The 18703-nt window shown below is 41.6% G+C and overlaps 1 protein-coding gene across 1 annotated transcript; it reads right to left on the bottom strand.

Annotated features, from left to right (window-relative positions):
• Positions 1 to 4926: 4926 nt before the first annotated feature.
• LOC127647981 (galanin receptor 2b-like) lies at positions 4927 to 14878 on the bottom strand. The gene is made up of 4 exons (XM_052132526.1): positions 14737 to 14878; positions 9055 to 9138; positions 7355 to 7752; positions 4927 to 6368 (listed from the first exon to the last, which is right to left on the bottom strand). Exons 3-4 carry the CDS (start codon positions 7726 to 7728, stop codon positions 5606 to 5608), a joined length of 1137 nt encoding a protein of 378 aa, XP_051988486.1. The 5' UTR covers positions 7729 to 7752; positions 9055 to 9138; positions 14737 to 14878; the 3' UTR covers positions 4927 to 5605.
• Positions 14879 to 18703: the final 3825 nt, after the last annotated feature.

Here is an 18703-nt window from a genome sequence, read left to right on the forward strand (position 1 = left end):
TTTCACACAGTATATTGGTAAACCCTGGTTCCCTATCTGTCACTCACACGACATTGTGTCGATGGTTTGACACTGGGGGTCACTCATGGGAGCCCCAAACATCATCTTTGAGAAAAGGCCAATGAGAATTGGCGTGTGGAATTTGCATGCTACTCCCCCCGACATACGGGTATAAATGGAGCTGGCTCGCAACCACTCATTCAGATTTGTTCATCGGAGCGAGCAGTTTATTCAGCAGATAGCTGTACTTCTCTGCCGGTCCATTCACCTCGAAAGAAGGTTATATATATGGTGTTGGATATATGGTGCATTTCAGCGGCTTTCTCTCCTTCTGCAGCGGTTGCTGCAGAGTATGCCCCTGGGCGTTTCAACAGCTTAAAAGTTGCAAAAACTGCAAAAAGTGTATATTTCCTCTAATTGAGCAAACACATTGACGTGAACGTCTTTCTAAAGACACGTCTTTTTACAGATGCCCCTCCATCTTTGTGTAGTTCCCCTTCTGTCGCTCTCTCCACGTTGTGTCAGAGAAGCAACACTAGGGGTCTCTCTTGAGCGCCGATATTCACCTCTGAACTATGAAAAAAGGCCAATGAGAGTTGGCAACCAGGATTTGCATGTCCCGCCCCGGACATACGGGTATTTAAGCGGCGCAAATACGGGAGTTCATTCAGAAAATTTCTTCGGAGCCGATGGTCGTGTTTGCAGACTGCTGCGTTTTACACACCGAGTTCCTGCTATCCTCTGCTGCATGCTGTTGGATTCTACGGCGCACAACAGCGGCTTTCTCCTGTTTGCACGGCTGTGCACTTCCTGCCCTGGCGCGTCGACAGTTGCAGATAAGAAAGATCTCTCACGAGTTCTTTCATTCATAAAAGAGTGATTTTATTTAAAAGAGTAATTTCCTCTAAAAGAGCAAAAAACACAGCGGCGTTGAGCGTCCTTTTAAGGACGCGTCTTTATAAAGATGCCTTTCCGCCCCTGTGTTGTTCCTGGATGCGGTAGAGTACTCTCCGCTTCCGACGGCCACAGGCGTTGTCTCGTGTGTCTGGGCAGTGATCACTCTGAGGCTGCGTTTGTGGATGGTTCATGTTCTCATTGCGAGAACATGACCATGACAACGTTGCGGTCGCGGCTTGCTTACAACCGTAAGCAAGCCACTCCAGCCGCCCCCCGCGTCGCTCCTTCTTCCCACGGGATTGAGGCGTCGAAACACTTTCGGCGTCGAGCAAACCGCAGGAAGTGTACGCCCCCTGCCTCACGGACCCCTTCGAGCTCCCCTTGGGACAGATGCTCTGGCGCACAGCTGGCCCGCGGGGCAGCGCAAGTACGCTTTTCCCCCAGTGAGCCTTCTTGCACAGGTGCTATGCAAGGTCAGGGAGGACAAGGAGAAAGTCACTCTGGTGGCCCCCTACTGGCCCAACCGGACGTGGTTTTCGTATTTCATGCTCCTCATGACAGCCCCTCCCTGGCGAATTCCAGGGAAGGAAGGACCTTCTTTCTCAGGGACGGGGCACGCTCTGGCATCCGCATCCAGACCTCTGGAATCTCCACGTCTGGTCCCTGGACGGGACGCGGAGGATCTAGCCGGCCTACCTTCGGCCGTCATAGACACTATTAACCAAGCCAGAGCCCCTTCGACCAGGCATCTTTACGTCCTGAAGTGGCGTCTGTTAGATGGACTGGTGTTCTTCCGAGCCGAAGACCGCAGAAGTGCGCAGTTAGGTCAGTGCTCGTGTTTCTTCAGGAGAGGCTGGAGAGGAGGCTGTCCCCTCCACCCTCAAGGTGTATGTTGCGCTATCGCGGCCCACCACTGACTGCTGGTAGATGGCAAGTCTCTTGGTAAGCCGCGACTTAATCGTCAGGTTCCTAAAAGGTGCCGGAGGATGACTCCCTCGGCCTAACCTTTTTCCCTCCTGGGATCTCTCGGTCGATCCTTATGGGACTCCGGAGACCACCCTTCGAGCAGCTTGACTCAGTTGGACTCAGGGCCCTCTCTCTCAAGACCGCCCTGCTGATCGCTTCGCTTCCATCAAGAGGGTCGGGGACCTGCATGCGTTCTCTGTTAGCAGCGCTTGCCTGGAGTTCGGTCCGGCGGACACTTTCGTGATCCTAAGACCGCTGACCGGACTACGTGCCCAAGGTTCCTACCACACCCTTCAGGGATCAGGTGGTGAACCTGCAAGCGCTGCCCGGGAGGAGGCAGACCCAGCCCTTTCACTGCTGTGTCCAGTACGTGCCTTACGTATTTACCTGGACTGCACACAGAGCACCAGGCGCTCTGAGCAGCTCTTTGTCTGCTTTGGGGAACAGCAGAAAGGGAATGCTGTCTCCAAGCAGAGACTACGCCCACTGGGTTGTCGGCGCCATTTCCCTGGCTTATCACACTCAGGCCGTGCCCCCTTTGCGGGTCGAGCCCACTCCACCAGGAGTGTTGCGTCCTCGTGGGCACTGGCTAGGGGCATTGCCCTAGCAGACATTTGTAGAGCAGCGGGCTGGGCAACACCTAACACTTTTGCGAGATTCTACAATCTCCGAGTTGAGTCAGTATCGTCCTGTGTTCTCTCAGGTACCGAGCCCGTGAGAACTTCGGTGGCACGTCCACGATCTGACCGGGTGAATCGCTTGCACCCAGCGCCTTCCCCTAACCAGGGAAACAGTGCGCCTTCTTTCCCAGGAGATCCCAGGTTTGGGACACTGGTTGACTCCTCCCTAGCCCTCGTGGGTCGCAGTTCTGCGGAGGAACTCGTCGACCCAAACCACTGTGGGTACCACTAGCTACCCTGTACTGGTATAGGTGCACCACAGGTAAGGCCTCCTGTTCGGACTCCCCCTGTGTGTAAAACCACGGTTCTGTCCCCTCACGAGAGTTGACTCCGTGTTTTCCTTAGGCAGTTACAGCTGCCTCGGGTGCCGTGCTGTATGCTTCCCGCCTCTGCGAGGCTGGATCTACCACTGCACTACTGTTCCGCATAAGACCTAAGTATAGGCCATGCGATGTATTTGCCACTCAAAATTTGCCTCCCCTCCCGGGTAAGTGTGGCCTCCGCAGGGTCTTCTCCGCCCTAATAAGGGCTAAGACCCCCTTCCCTCAATGCCTGTAAGGGCCCCGGCCGTAGTTGCGCTATGCGAGAAACATAGAGAGAAAGAGGCCCAGCCAGGCTGGCCCGTTCCCATGTTGGCGGCCATCACCTTGTTCCCCCTCCAGGGTAAAGATAAGGAATACTGATGGCTTAAATGGGGCATTGGGGAAGAGTGCGTGCAGCCTGATACAGTTGGTCGTTCTGCACGTAGGAATACCTGCTCGCTCCTGTATCAGCGGATCACGTTACACGGCTCAGCGCATGGCTCTTTTAAGTGGACCCCTAGTGTCGCTTCTCTGACACAAGCGTGGAGAGAGCGACAGAAGGGGAACGTCTAGGTTAAGTATGTAACCTCCGTTCCCCGATGGAGGGAACGAGATGTTGTGTCTCCCCTGCCACGCGCTGAGCCGAGCCCCTGTTGTGGCCGGACCATTTCCGGCTCCTCAGCAAAATCCTGAATGAACTCCCGTATTCGCGCCGCTTAAATACCTGTATGTCCGGGGGCGGGACATGCAAATACTGGTTGCCAACTCTCATTGGCCTTTTTTCATAGTTCAGAGGTGAATATCGGCGCTCAAGAGAGACCCCTAGTGTCGCTTCTCTGACACAACGTCTCGTTCCCTCCATCGGGGAATGGAGGTTACATACGTAACCTAGACGTTTCTGGGTGTGGTTGTTATCTCCTACCTCTCGACAGTGGGGCAGCCGAGGGATATGCCTCGATTCCTCAGGTGGATAAGGCGGTTGCGATTCCTCAGGTGGATAAAGCCTACAGCACCGCTGGATAGGCCGCCTCTGCCCTGCATTTCATGACCCTCCTGCAAGTCCACCAGTCCACGAGTCCTCGGCCCCGGCGTAGAGCCCCCCCGCAGGAAGCTGACGACCCCCCGCCTTACAGCCTGGCGTTAAGACCCAGAAGAAGGTTTCTAAGCACCCCTGAGTCAGACAACCCAAGAAGGAAGAGCTTCGAGGTTCCCCTCAGCGCAGCCACCTCGGGATGAAGCGAGGCTCCTCGACGTGGGCCCCAGGTACGTCATTTGTCCCCTTAGTGCTCCTCGCCCGGAGATTGGATGCATAGCTAGAGCTTTCCAAACCATTGTGTTGGCTGTCCAGGACCATCCGACTCGGCTATGCGATTCAGTTCTCCAGATGCCCGCCCCGGTTCAGCTGCATCTGCTTCACTTCGGTGAAGGGCGAGAACGCCGCCTTTCGTGTGGAAATTACAGTCCTTCTGGCTAAAATTATGTTAACATGCATATTGTTTACGTCTTGTGGCTATACTTTTGAAACAGTGAGTATTTTAACGTTCAATACTTAGCCCCCATTCACTTCCATTGTAAGTGCCTCTCTGTAACCCAGATTTTTGCTTTTTTTTTTTAAGAAAAGGAGGGAGTATATCTTGGCCTTTTTTTTTAAATGCATGTAACAGTGTTTTTCCCCTCTTCTTTGGCTTAAAGTTGTTTTATTTTTTGGAGATTAAATGCAAGACATTAAACTTTAATCGCTCTGACTTAATACTGCAGCCTCACTATCTCACAACCTCAGGGGAAATGTTTGATCTACCATGAAAAATCTCCCAAAGGCTGGCTTTAGGCTGTAAATTTACTCAGGCTAATGCTGAACTTATTTGAGGTCATTTTATCTCCATATTTATTAGCATGATTTAAAGTAATACACTGGTCCAAGAGGAATATTAATGCACATTTTATTGAAATTTAAATCCAAACTTCCAATATACTGATTGCTGTGTAGCTACAGTACATTATACATACTGATTGAAATAAATTCATAAAGTTAAGGCAGCACAAGAACCATAGATGACTATGGTATGATATAATGACTGCAGTTAATATGACTGTTACATGACTGTTGTATGACATAAAGGTTGGAGAAGGATTACTAAGCAATACTGTGAAATATGAAGTGTTATTGATATAAAACTTAATGATAAACAAGTTTCTAGACATTCTTAAAGAGCATAAAATAACATGGCCTAGAAATAGAAGTAAGAGCAAGAACACACTTAAAGAAAGCATATTTTTAAAAGTGCTTGTTAAGCTAAGCTGAGCATCATAATCATATTCTGAAGCATTGTAGGAAATACAAAGCTTTGCTCAAATAAAGATACAAGGCTCTTAACATATTAAAGTGTGTTATGCATGATAATTGGTAACAAATTTTCACAGGAGAATAGTCATCACAGCATTAAATTGAATCATGCTTCAAAGGTAACACTTCCATAAAACCAAACAAACAATGCAGCTTATTGCCTAAATAAGTGCTCATAAATCAGACTAATTCCTGCATTAATACCAAAAAGAACCAAGCAAAACCAAAAGGAGTATTTTTGTACAGGAACAAAATTAAGAGATTTTAATCTTAAATAAATAAGGTCTCTGCTGTCCTTAATTGCTCAGTCAATGAAAAACCAATGTGATGTTGATTAAAGCAGCTGCAATCCACTGGCTCTGTTTGAGTTTTTAATAAGGCTTTCTGTAAGGAATCATTAGCCATTCTCCGTATTTTCAGGGCTGGTTCTGGAAGGGTAACGTTATAGTCATAGTTGTGTCCTGCGACTCCTTTAGTGGTTGGTTGACCGTTTCACTCTCGTTCTGCCTGGCATTTTCTTCATTCATCTGAGACACTTCAGTGGAGCCAGCTTCAAAGCCAGGAACAGTGTTCGCCACATGGACCACATGCACCTTATTACGTCCCTTTTTGCTGAGGATGCAGCTGAACACCTTCTTAAAGCCCTTGCGAAAGTGTTTCGACACCAAGGCGTAAACAATCGGGTTGAGGCAGGAGTTTGCATAGGCCATGCAGTGGGACAGCAGCCTAAAAGCATACGTGGTCTGGTTGAAGGGGAAGTCTCCATAGAGGTAGCACAAAATGACCACATGGTATGGTAGCCAACAGATACAAAAGAGCACTGTGACTATGATGATCATTTTGGTGACTTTGCGCTTGGCTCGTTTCGACTCAGACATGCCATCCAGAGGATCAACGGCTGTCCAGAGGTACTTGATGGTGCGTGTATAGGACAGGCTTACGATAAGCACTGGGATGACATAGCCGAAAATGAAAGTGCAGGTGTCCAGGACTTTACGGTTATGTTCCTCCCAGCCAGGCACACACACATTGCTGTTTTCAAAATCGATGAGGTCGTAATAACTCAAGTAAGGCCCAGCAAAAACAAGAGACAGTCCCCAAATTACTACCATTGCAACTACTGCGTTGCATGGCGTTCGCAATTCTCTGGAGCGCAGGGGGTAACGAATGGCCAAATACCTGCAAAAGAGGAAATGCACCAATTAAAAAGAGTTGTCAAAGCCAGTTGCGATATGATACCTTGAGATATTACCTCTTTAGTCATGTCCACGAAGTACAGGAAATTTTATTTGTTCACCAAAATCGGAGTACTGCTTCCTGAAATTCAAGTTTGACCTGAAGGGATACTGGTAAATGCCACATGATCAATGCAGCAACTATGTTTCACTGCACAAGATGAATGTGTCTTTCTACCTAGTGGAGAGGTAATTGCCAGTGGGGATTCTCATTCTCCTCTGAGCCCTACACCATTTTTCACAGAGTGGGTAACCATCAAATTAATGTGCTTTTTTTCCTAAAGGTAAACACTTTCAGTGGTGATGGAGGGCAGTGGTACTGTTGCTCATGAGTGGCATTGTTACATTTATGCTTTTATTTCAGAAAAAGGTTGGCTGGCTCTGGATTTCTCTGCTGCCCATGCAGTCAGCTCTAAATTAGCTCACGAGTCCAACTCGTCAAGGTGGAAGCTGCTTTAGGTCAACCCTGATGTTAAAATAGACAAGGCCATCAACCTAACACAGTTTTAGCTAACATCGCGTGAAAAATTACCTTATTTTTGAAATACCAGTAAGTGAATAAGCGTGGGTGCTGAACCTTTCTTTTTTTCAATGTTTCATTGTAAAGAGATGAAAAAATGGCTGCTTGTTTGTAGAGGTGTTTCATTAAAGAAATGGATGGGTGGAGATAACATCTTCCTGACATTTATCTAGTTAAACTCCAACCTTAACCGATGCAATTCGCAAGACTTCCTTGTGTCCAGCAAATCCATTTAATGAAATTACAATCCTGGCCCTGACCAATTAAATTACTGCTAAGTTCTCTTTGAGGCTGTCATCTTAAACCTCATGGGCCTACATTAGAGATGGTGCATTAAGGTAAGCCATGAGGTGATTATATCTAGAGTGAACTTCACTTGACAGGATTAATGTAATTTATATGCAATGTACCTGTCAACCGAGACCGCAGCCAGGGTGAAGCTGCTAGCATACATGGTGAGGTTGATGAAGAAGTGAACCACCTTGCACATGAAGGACCCGAACACCCAACCCTCCAGAGAGTAGATGGTGGCTTGGAAAGGCACACAGAAGATAATGAAAAAGAAATCAGCAACGCTGAGGTTGAGGATGAACAGATTAGTGGTGTTGTATCCGACTTGCCCACTTCTGAGGAGAACAGCCAGTACCAGGCTGTTCCCAATGGTCCCCAGAAGGAAGATGAGTGAGAAGACCACAGAGACAATGACACTGGCTGGGTTGAGCTGGTAGCTCTCGGAGGCGTTCCAGTGTCCCGTGGCTTTACTTAAGTCCTCGTGATCTGACATTTTAAGATGTGAAGTTCTGCAGCCCTGCAAAAGGTCATGAATTATGAGACACTGAAGTGGTTTGTGCTTAGATTTAGACAGTATGGTGCTGAAGTACTTTCACTAAGAACATTAAAGATACGGGCCATGATGTAAAATTTATTGCAAATCTCAGAAATCTATGGAATCTTGTAAAATATTTGGAACCTGAATGATTCCATAAATTGAAATAACATTATTACAAAGCTTTCTGGAATACTTGATTCTGGTCAATTGTAGCATTGAACGGTTCAGTATTTTTGTGTAATGACAGCTATATTTCACCATTGACACCTCTGTGTAGGCAATAAACACAGCTTTGTGTCAGATGATCATCCTGATCACCCTGTTAGGGTCTGTTTAGCAAAAATTGCTGGCTGGCTTAATATTATCCCTTACACCCTGTCAAAGCCAGTTTGTGATGTTCTAACCATTTGTAAACACAATTGTGGCAATAATAACATTATATATCAATAATTATATAATAAGAATATTTTTATTCCAAAGTATTTCTTTCGAAAAAAAGTACTGTAGGATACAGGTTGTTCACCCATTTAACCATTGCTCAAGTCTAGCCTTGAGCTTACAGCTGATAGGTCCATGTTAGCTACATGTTCACTTTGAAGCCTCCAGTGTAGACAGCCTTAATCTGTCATCTATCTTGTACAGTGTAGACAGGGTATTACATAGTAAGGGTGCATTATTGATGGCCAATTAATCTATTCAGTGGATCTAAGTTAGCAAATTCAAAATATAAGAACTTGTGAAGATCTGAATTGTTTTTCAAGTTCTAAAAGATGAAGCTGATCACATGATGGTATGATCACAGAGTGATCAGAATGAGACATAAAACCTTTGATAAGCTGCATAGCTAGACCCGCACTGAGCGAAAAAATGAGGAGGTTCAGACTCAAGAAGTTATTTTGATGAACGTGAAAAAAGTACATGGCAATCACAAAGATCATGAAAGCTAGTACAACTACAAAGAGGATGGAAGGATGAAATGGAGTCTTACCTAATATAATCACTGAATGCAATGATAACCTCTTCAGAGGCAAAAAGGTTATGATTGCATTTGTTTAGGTACGCAAGTTATCAAGAGCTCATTCTGTTCGAGAGATAATCAAAATGAAAATGCACAAATTTATTTTGTACTGATGAGAGATCTTTGCACAAAGTCACTTAACACAACAGAATTAGGCATGAGTTGGAGTTGAATGGAATTAAATACATTTGATTATTACAGGATAATGTTGGCATTTTGCTGTTGGATAAACCCAGCAAATTGCAAGGAATGGAATTGCCTACCAGCAGTCAATCCCAGAGTGCTTCCCAATAGGTGTTGCTCAGAAACAGTCAACATTGATTTCTTCACCTCAAATATTGATCAGGCTGTGGGAACAAAAAATATCTTACACTTTATCTTTTCTATTAACAAGCACATGGAGTTAATGATACCTGTTTGTGTCAGGAATTATAAAACATCTGCCTATTTGATGATGCACTAAATACAATATGGTTATAACATTGATAGATTTTGATGTCTCTGGTTTACATGCAGTATGCTAACTACAATTTGAGTAAAAATAATGCAGGTTGAATTATGGAAGAGCAACACATACCCACCTGAATTACAAAGGGTTTTACAGCAAGGAAATCAAGAGCTTTAGGGAGCTTTTTTTTTTAAGGGAATTGGACTAATAAATGTAGTGCAGTACTCCCTAAGAGCCTGACAAAGTGCATACCCTTGGAGTGAAATAATCAGCTGATAATTAAAAAAGAAATGTGCATGAAAATCATTACTAATCTGCTCCATGCAAAAATTTGAACACATTTTATAAGGCCTTAATTGGCAGACAGATATTCATCATGATATCTTCTATCCCTACAGAGACAATATCATTCACATTTACTGATTGTTTTGTTTGTTTAAGTTTTCTAAGCTGTAAGATCAGTTGGTGTCAGATGATTTATTCCAGACAGCGAAGCAGGAACACAGAGAGTGACTTGATATTTAACAAGACCTTCATAGTACTAAATTGGGGTAGATGAACAGGAAGCCATTTACTGTGAGATGTAAGCTCTCCTGGACACATTATTATTTTCTAGCTTCCACAAAGCCTTTATAGGTAAGATTGAGTGGAGAAAGAAGAGGAAATCAGGGAAAGAAAAGGAAAAGGAGAGTAAATGTGGGAAAGAAAGAGTGGAAGTCAACAGATTTCAATTTCTTCAAAACAATTATTTGGTAGTAGATGTGTATTGGCTATTATGAGAAGTGATCTCAAAAGCATTTTTTTATTTCTCAGAAGAAACTTCAAGAGCCTCTCTCATTTTTATTATCTTACTCTGCTTCATATAAACACTTCTTTTTTTTAATATAAAGACATGTATTTATTGAGTTTTAACACTTTACAAAATTATATTATAATAGATTTAACGGATTTAATATAAAGGAATCCACTCCCAACCCCCCAAAAAAATTGTTAAATAAAAAAAAAATTAGAACAACATTACATAATCATACACAGATTAGCATCACATGGTTAAGGTCTCGACAATTAGGGATGTATCACCTTCAAGTTTCCAGAGTTTCCTCAACTTCACAGTTCTCCAAGAATGCAAGAAAGGGATTCCAGATCTCTTGAAATCATTTGGCTGATTTCTTTTTCAATGTGTATGTTAACTTTTCAAGGACAAGACATACTGATAGTTCTTTCAGCCAGCGACCAATAGAAGGGCTCTTGACATCTTTCCAACAAAGAGAAATCAAGTGTCTAGCCTGTACTAAACATAAGTCAGTCAATTTCCTCTCTTTGCTGTTTAACATACAATCCTTTGGATACAAATTAAGAATACAAAGTATAGGACAGTCGGGTACTGGATTCAATGTCATCTGAGAAGTGCATTTTATAACTTCCTTCCAGAACTTTAGTATCTCAGGACAATCCCACAGACAGTGAAATAAGGTGCCCTTTTAGACATTGCATTTAACACAGCTGTCAGGAATATTTGGGTTCATCTTATTCAGTCTATCCAGAGTAACATAAGTTCTCATAATCCAATTATATTGAATCAGTTTGAGATGGGTATTTATATAGATTGAAATAGATATAAAAACTTTGGTAGTATATTCATCTTGATTACATTTATACGTCCTAAAAGGGAGATTGACATTGATGACCAACTATTCATTGATTCGGTTACTGAGTAAATTAAATGATCATAGTTACAGGATACTAAATCTTTGATTGTTGGGGTAATGGTGATACCAAGATATTTATATCTATTTACTGCATTATTGAAAGGGTGGTTCATCACTGGATTTATTCGCTCCTGCTTACTCATAAACATGATAGAGGATTTTGTTTCATTTACTTTAAAGCCTGAACATTTTCTGAATGTGTCAGTTAAGTTATTCAGATTAAGAATTTAGTTATTTAAGTCTGTTAGAAGTAAAAGGGTGTCATCAGCATACATTACAATGCAATGTTTGGTGTCCAATACTTTATACCAGAAATTGAGGGGTGTGATCTCGAATGTATCAAATTCAACATCCTTCTGACGTTATAAAAAGGCTTGACGGTTTTTCACAAAACCATTCTGATCTGGATTGATAACAGTCGGAAGTACTGTTCCAGTCTTCTAGCCATTACTTTAGCGATAATCTTAGCATCTCTGTTAAGCAGTGAAATAGGCCTATATGATGTGCAATTGGTAGGGGACTGTGGCAGGGTGGAGGGCAGGGCCGGGTCGTGATCCTACACACCCGGTCCCGTATTAGGCTAATTATGCCTCTGTAAACGATCTCTCTCTCCCGCACGATCCTCTGCAGTCAGCCTTTATCCCTCATGGAGGCATAATCACAGAAGCAACCGATCTCGCCCTCCGGGCGATGAAGGTAGAGGCGCGGTCTCCCGAGCAGGCAATGTCCACCCTGGTTGTCCAACACTGTAAGTTCATACAGTTCAACTGAATGGTGTCCAGAACTACGAAAGTCCAACTATCACATAAAGGCAGCATAAAAGTAATCCATATAACTCCAGTGGTTTAATCAATGTCTTCTGAAACAATCCAATGGGTTTTATTATGAGAACCAAAATGTAACTGCTTTTTCACTATAAATCTTGACAGCTGTCTACTTGGCGTTCAAGATTTCAAGCTCGATTACACTTCCTATAATGCCATCTAGCGCTCTGTGCCTGCATCAGCACAAGGAAGAGTAATCGATCTTGAAATCATGATCGTGCCTGGAGACTGCAATGGCAAGATGTACAGTGACAAAGGAGTAATATTTTGTTTTGTTCTCACCAAAAACGATTGGAAGACTGATTACATTTCTGGAGTTTTAAGGATTATTTTTATGCTGCCTTTATGTGATATTTTGACCTTCAGAGTTCTGGCCACCATTTTATTTCATTGTATGGACCTTCAGAGCTGAAATATTATTGTAAAAAAATCTTTGAGTTCTGCTGAGTAAACTTAATTTAAATTGTTTTGGTGAACTATTCCTTTAAAGAGCTGTTTCCACCTGATTTAACCCTTAAAATTACATTTGTAGGTGTAATCTAATATATTCAGGTTGATTCAGCGATGTTAAATAATATTTTTTTTTAAATTGAATAAAATCAGTTCCTTTAGATGTTACCACATGAAGCACATTTTATGTTAAACTTTTTGACCCCAATGCATTTAAACCAATTGCAGCCTGACAAATGCTGTATATATATATATATTTATCTAACAAAATTTTATTTGATGCATCTTACCCTCTGCCTTTTGGGGTCTGCCTTTCTTCGGCATCTTTATTAGTGAACAATCATCTGTTCATCAATCATCAAGTGTACTTCAGAAAGAAGGAGTATTAAACTGTTCCCTGTGTCAACAGTCATGCAGAGGATCTGTTTTGTCATTTGTCAGAAACTGTGAGGAAAACTGCATCACATACACTGCCTGGTCAAAAATGAAGTTGTCGTTTGGATTTAAATAAGCAGATACTTAAGAGCCTATGATTGGATCATTATTACAGTGATTAATAAGTTTCAGCTGGCAACAATTCTTTTAACCCTAACTGATGCGGTGAGTAGCTTCGCATTTCTTAAACAACCATGTCGGAAGATGTATCCTATGGTTATGTTACTGTGTTTCAGAAGGGGCAAATGATTGGCCTGCGGGGGCCTGGGTAGCTCAGAGAGTATTGATGCTGACTACCACCCATGGAGTCACGAGTTCGAATCCAGGGTTTGAGTGACTCAAGCCAGGTCTCCTAAGCAAACAAATTTTCCCGGTTGCTAGGGAGGTTAGAGTCACATGGGGTGACATCCTCGTGGTCATGATTAGTGGTTCTCGCTCTCAATGGGGCACGTGGTAATTAGTGAGTGGATCGCGGAGAGTAGCATGAGCCTCCACATGCTGGGAGTCTCCGCGGTGTCATACACAACAAGCCACATGATAAGATGCGTGGATTGACTGTCTCAGAAGCAGAGGCAGCTTGTCCTCCGCCACCAAGAGGATCTATTAAGTAGTGGGAATTGGGAATTTTAAAGTGGGAGAAAAGGTGATATATATATATATATTGGCCTGCATCAAGCAAAGAAAACAACTAAAGAGATAGTTGAAATCACTGGAATTGGGACTGTCCAACACATAATTAAAACCTGGAAGGATAGTGGTGAATCATCTGCTTTACAGAAGAAATGTTGTCGGAAAACAATCTTGAATGATCGTGATCGGAGATCACTAAAATGCTTGGTTAAGTCACATTATAAAAAATCGACAGTAGAACTCATGTTTATGTTTAACAGCGAAAGTTAGAGCATTTCCTCATGCACAATGTGGTGATAACTTACAGGATTGGGACTAAACAGCTGTGTGGCCACAAGAATGTCACTTGTTAGTGAGGCTAATCAGAAAAGAAATTACTTGAATTTGCTAGGGAGCATAAACATTGGACTGTGGAGCAATGGAAAAGGGTCATGTGGTCTGATGAGTCCAGATTTACCATTTTCCAAAGCAATGGGCGTGTCAGGGTAAGAAGGGGAGTGCATTAAGCGGTGCCCCCGTCTTGCATATGTGTCCAGAATGTACTGAATGACCAAGTTATCCCATCAATGGATTTTTTTTCTTCCCTGATGGCGCAGGTATATTCCAGGATGAAAATGCCAAGATTCATTGGGCTCAATGAATCATTTTCACACATGAATTGGCCACCACGGTGTCCTGACCTTAACCCCATTTAAAGTCTTTGGGATGTGCTGGAGAAGACTTTACAGAGTGGTTAGACTCTTCCGTCATCAATACAAGATCTCAGCCAAAAAAGAATGCAACTCTGGATGGAAATAAACGTTTCAACATTGCATAATGTTGCCGACACAATGCCATGACGAATGTGTGTCATAATCAAAGCTATAACGAAATATTAGGGTATGCAACTTTTTTTTTGGCCAGGCAGTGTAGAACCACATGTGTCTTTTATCCCTTTCAAACAGATTTGCCATTTCAAATTAATTAAGTACAACTTTTATGAACTGCCAAATAAAAACATCTCAGTGCACGAAACTGCATCATGTGGGGTAACAGACTTTCATTCTTGCAAAGAATTAATTTAAATATCATTAAAAGGTATTATGAAATGCTGTGATGCATTTAAGTAGTCTTTCACAAAATACAATACACAAAACAAGTGTATAGATTAATTACAGGAAAAAACAACCTAACCCAAAGAAGCATTACGTGTACAATCACAAATGAAATATAAATTCCTGTTGTAGTATTAAGATTTAAGATTCAATAATTCTATATACTGTATATGTCAAAACACAGCCAATGCTTTACAAGGTCATCATATAAATTTAAACATTCATCAAGGACTATTCCTGAAGTGAGGTGACTAGGGAAATGTCAGAGTGTGTACAAACGGCAAATACCAGAGCGTCCACATAACACCTTCATTTCTGGCGAGTGTGAGTATTTAAATCAGTTGCGTTGACTTACCAGCTCACCGGATGAACCATGTCTGTATATCCACAGCCCAGAGACATTGTAATATTGAGAAGCTCCTATTCTCCAGACAAGGTAGTGGCTCTTGCGGAATTTAAAAGCACTTCATCTCCTCTCACTCTCAGTGCAAATCTGCTTCTCCATGTCTCTATCCCTCTGTTCCTCTCCTGTTCCCTCCCTCACTCCCCCTCATTTATGGAGACCCCTCCTCCACATTGTGGTAAATGCACACACTTCACTGCAAGAGAGAGAATTAAAGAGAGAGTGAAGGTGCAGTGTTATTTTCTCATCCACATCTATACTTTGACACATGGAAACTCTCAAAAGAATAGATATTTTAAGATCTTTGCATGTGCATTACTAATGCTGTGCCTGAACAGTTGCATTGAGTTGCACTGATAGTGATGTAGATGCATGCACCGAAGTAGAATATGAACCTGGTAAATTATGTAGAATGAAGCCTGAGAGCAGATTATATCTATGTGTATCTTTGCACATGGACAAGAGGATACTATCAATTTTGTGGTTTAGATGGACGATTTAGAAACGTATTCAAATGTATCCCAAGAAATTGTAAATAACATGTAGAAGATACAGTCTTTGTAACATACACATGGTGTAGCTACATTACGCATCTTTGTACATAGAAAAAATTATAATATAGAGTTTGCAAATTAGAAGCATAATTTAGAAACGTATTGGAATACATCCCATTCCCAAGAGATTGGAAATAAGATTCGGTAAAGATACATTTACACATATGTTGCATGATTAAGTGAAGATTTGTTTTCTAACCTTGTAATTGTCACCAAAGTACAAATCACATGGAGATTGTGTTACATTTCATGCATGCATGTAGGGTTATTTTTCGAGGTGACACATGTTAAATCTTTTCAACATGTGCATTAAGATGTCTCAGGAAAGACCCTGAAGCAAACACAATACAGTGTAAAACAGCTCTGTAATTTTCTTCTGTAGCTATACTGCTGTAATGCCTGTTACAAAGTGCAACTCCACATGTACAGACTTCACCTTACCAACAAAGAGACATAAATCAAACAGTCACTCATCGCTAATCAGAATTCAGTGTACCACTTGTTATTTGATTGAAGAATACTGTATTTTTCTAGGGCAAAAGTGCCCTTATTATTATTTCCAATTCTTCACTTGGGGGTTTTAAATTGGTATGATGAAATGTCTTGAGACAAGGGTAGACTTGGTCACTGGGGAGCAGTGCCACTTTGATAAAGACTATGGGAATGGAATCCCTCTAGCGATCTGTAATAGCTGACAGGGTTTGAATCCAAAGAGCATAATTAGTTACGGCCTCTGACTGATTATGCTCTTTCGAGTGGCACAAGATGCAACAGAATTGCTGATCATTTAATGCCGCCTTTCTTTTACTCATTTTCATCTGTGTTATTGATTTTCGGGACATTTATTCTTTAAGTAAGGAGAATGCTTGAATTTCTTTTTATTTTCTCTCTCTTGTGCTCAGTATTTGTGTAATTTATTATGGGAAATGTGTAATACAAATGCCGTTTTTGTCATCAAGGTGATGAGCAAGAAGGCTCTGACTAAGCCAAGTGGTCTTTTTGTGGAAACGAACTAGTGATTATATTAAACACTAATATAATCTATTCAAATGTCTGTTTGACCAGTGTGTCATAACAGATCATTATCACTGCATGTGTAATTGTATGGTGCATCTGAGAAGCTAAATTTCAAACTGGAGGCTTTGAGAGTCTCTCCTGCTGAAACAAACAACTTAAAGGGTTTGTTCACTCAAAAATGAAGGGATTTTCAACCTCGATTTTTATTTTTTTATTTGATCAATTTGACGTGTTAAACCATAATGGGCAGACTGAAAGAAGAAAAATAACAAAATTATTGTTAAAGAACTTGCCAGTGTCTATGGGTTTTATTCATGCATTCATACAATTTCCCAGAATTTAAGCCCCCCCAAAACCCACTTACAAATACATTAATGTGTGTTAATGTGATTTTTGTTTCAGTGTTTTTTTTTTTTTTATAACTGAAACCATTATTTACTTACCCTCATAGTATCCCAGGTCTGTACTTTCTTTCTTCTACTGAACACGTTTTAAGAAAAATAGAAAAATATCTTAGCTCAGTAGGTCTGTGGATTTATGAAGCTCCAAAAATCACAGACAGTCAGCATAAATGTATAAACAGCATAAAGGATAACCATACACTTGCATTTTAAGGACTTACTGAGCTAAGATATTTAAGAATATTTCTTCAATTGTGTTCTGCTGAGGAAAGAAAGTAATTTACATCTGGGATATCATGAGGTTGAGTAAATAATAACCTTTTTTGGGGTAACTATCCCTTTATGTCATTTTTCAGTGAAAATGTTGACGTCTGTTGTGTCTTCATGAGTTCAGGAGAAAAGCTTGTCCACGGTGGCATGCATGTTCACAAGAAAACTTGTTTTTAGTGTTAAAAAATGCAAGCTACTGTGAAGAAGCGTCTCTCATGGTGCTCATGAACACACAACAGACGTCAAGATTTCCATATGCCTTCTAAAGAGTTGGAATATGATGACCACTTTTGATTTAGCATGTTAATGTGGGTATGATATACAGTTTTGAAAGGATATTGGTGTTGGCTGACTAGATCTGCTACTCTGCTGCTAATGCAGAGAGTGCACTGAGACTTGCTACTGCTAGAAAATGCAAATAGCCTCAATACAGAGTTAGCATGTGGACATGCTGGCCCTGCAAAATTAGCCAAAGTGTAAGACATGCTGCTGCACAAAAAGTATGAAGGCATTTCAACGCTATTAACCCACGTGCGCGTTATTGACGCTCGCTTGCACGATAGATTAAAGCCACTCGAGGAAAAAGGAAGAACTTGCATGCGCGTTTTAAACCCTTGCAGAACCTCTTTGTTTGATGAGTGGTGGCAAAAAGGCATATGGTCATTGAACATATGGATAACTTTGGGAATATAATGAATCTCAAATTTTTTTTGTTAAATACAATATATGATGCTGCCCTAAAGTGTAGGATCAAATTATTAAAAGTATCCCATTCTCGATGATTAAATGCTTAGCTAGATGATTTGATGATTAGCTGGATGCAACAAAAAATACCTGCAAGTCTGATAATTTCATGGGAAATTGTTACATTTGGTTTATTAAAAATATATTTTATGTTATTAATAATTTATTGATTTTGTTGAAATTTTACATACACAAATGTATTACTTACTTTTAAAGAGGAATTTTCACTGTATTTAGAGACATTGAGTGGGATGAAACATCCCAAAGCAAAATATGTGTATTCTTTGTTGAAGGATTGGTTTTGTAAATCTCCTACTCCCCTAATTTATATTTATTTTTGTTAATTATACTTATTTACTTATTTTTTGTAAATTATTGTTTGGTATATTGTGGAGAATGTGATGTGTAAATTGAATTGTAATCTTGGTCTTTGTTTGTAAATCTTTCAGGTATCAATGCCTTTCTGTTGATGTGCATACAATAATAAAAATAATTATAATAATAATATATAAATTGTTTAATTACCCTTTCCGCAAAAGAGTAAATAAACAATTAAATTTTAGTTTACAATCAAAAGAGCTAAGCCCACCCCACGACTACCAAAAATAAAAGTTTCTAAAGCAGAAGATGAGATTAGATAGAGCCTGAGACTTTGGGTAATTGTCGTGTGTGTGCTGTCAGCGGTCTTCCCGTTTCCTTGTGCGGCAATTTACTATTGTGCGCAAGTGTCAATCATGCGTGCGAGGGTTTAAAACGTGCGTGCAAGTTCTTCCTTTTTCCTCACGTGGCTTTAATCTATCCCGCATGCGAGCATCTATGGATCGCCAGTACTCCCCTCCGAGGCCTGTAGCGTCCAAAGCCCACAGTGCCACCGGATGGGCCACTTGCGCTCTGCATGCCACGGCCCTCCTGCGAACTCACCATGCCAAGGCA

The sequence above is a fragment of the Xyrauchen texanus genome, chromosome 8 (genome assembly GCF_025860055.1).
Source record: "Xyrauchen texanus isolate HMW12.3.18 chromosome 8, RBS_HiC_50CHRs, whole genome shotgun sequence".
NCBI classification, from domain to species: Eukaryota; Metazoa; Chordata; class Actinopteri; order Cypriniformes; family Catostomidae; genus Xyrauchen; species Xyrauchen texanus.

Coding starts and splice junctions, on each gene's coding strand:
- LOC127647981 (XM_052132526.1), bottom strand. CDS start 7,728: ATGTCAGATCACGAGGACTTAAGTAAAGCCACGGGACACTGGAACGCC. Junction 6,369..7,354: donor GCTGCGGTCTCGGTTGACAG/GTACATTGCATA, acceptor CCTCTTTTGCAG/GTATTTGGCCATTCGTTACC.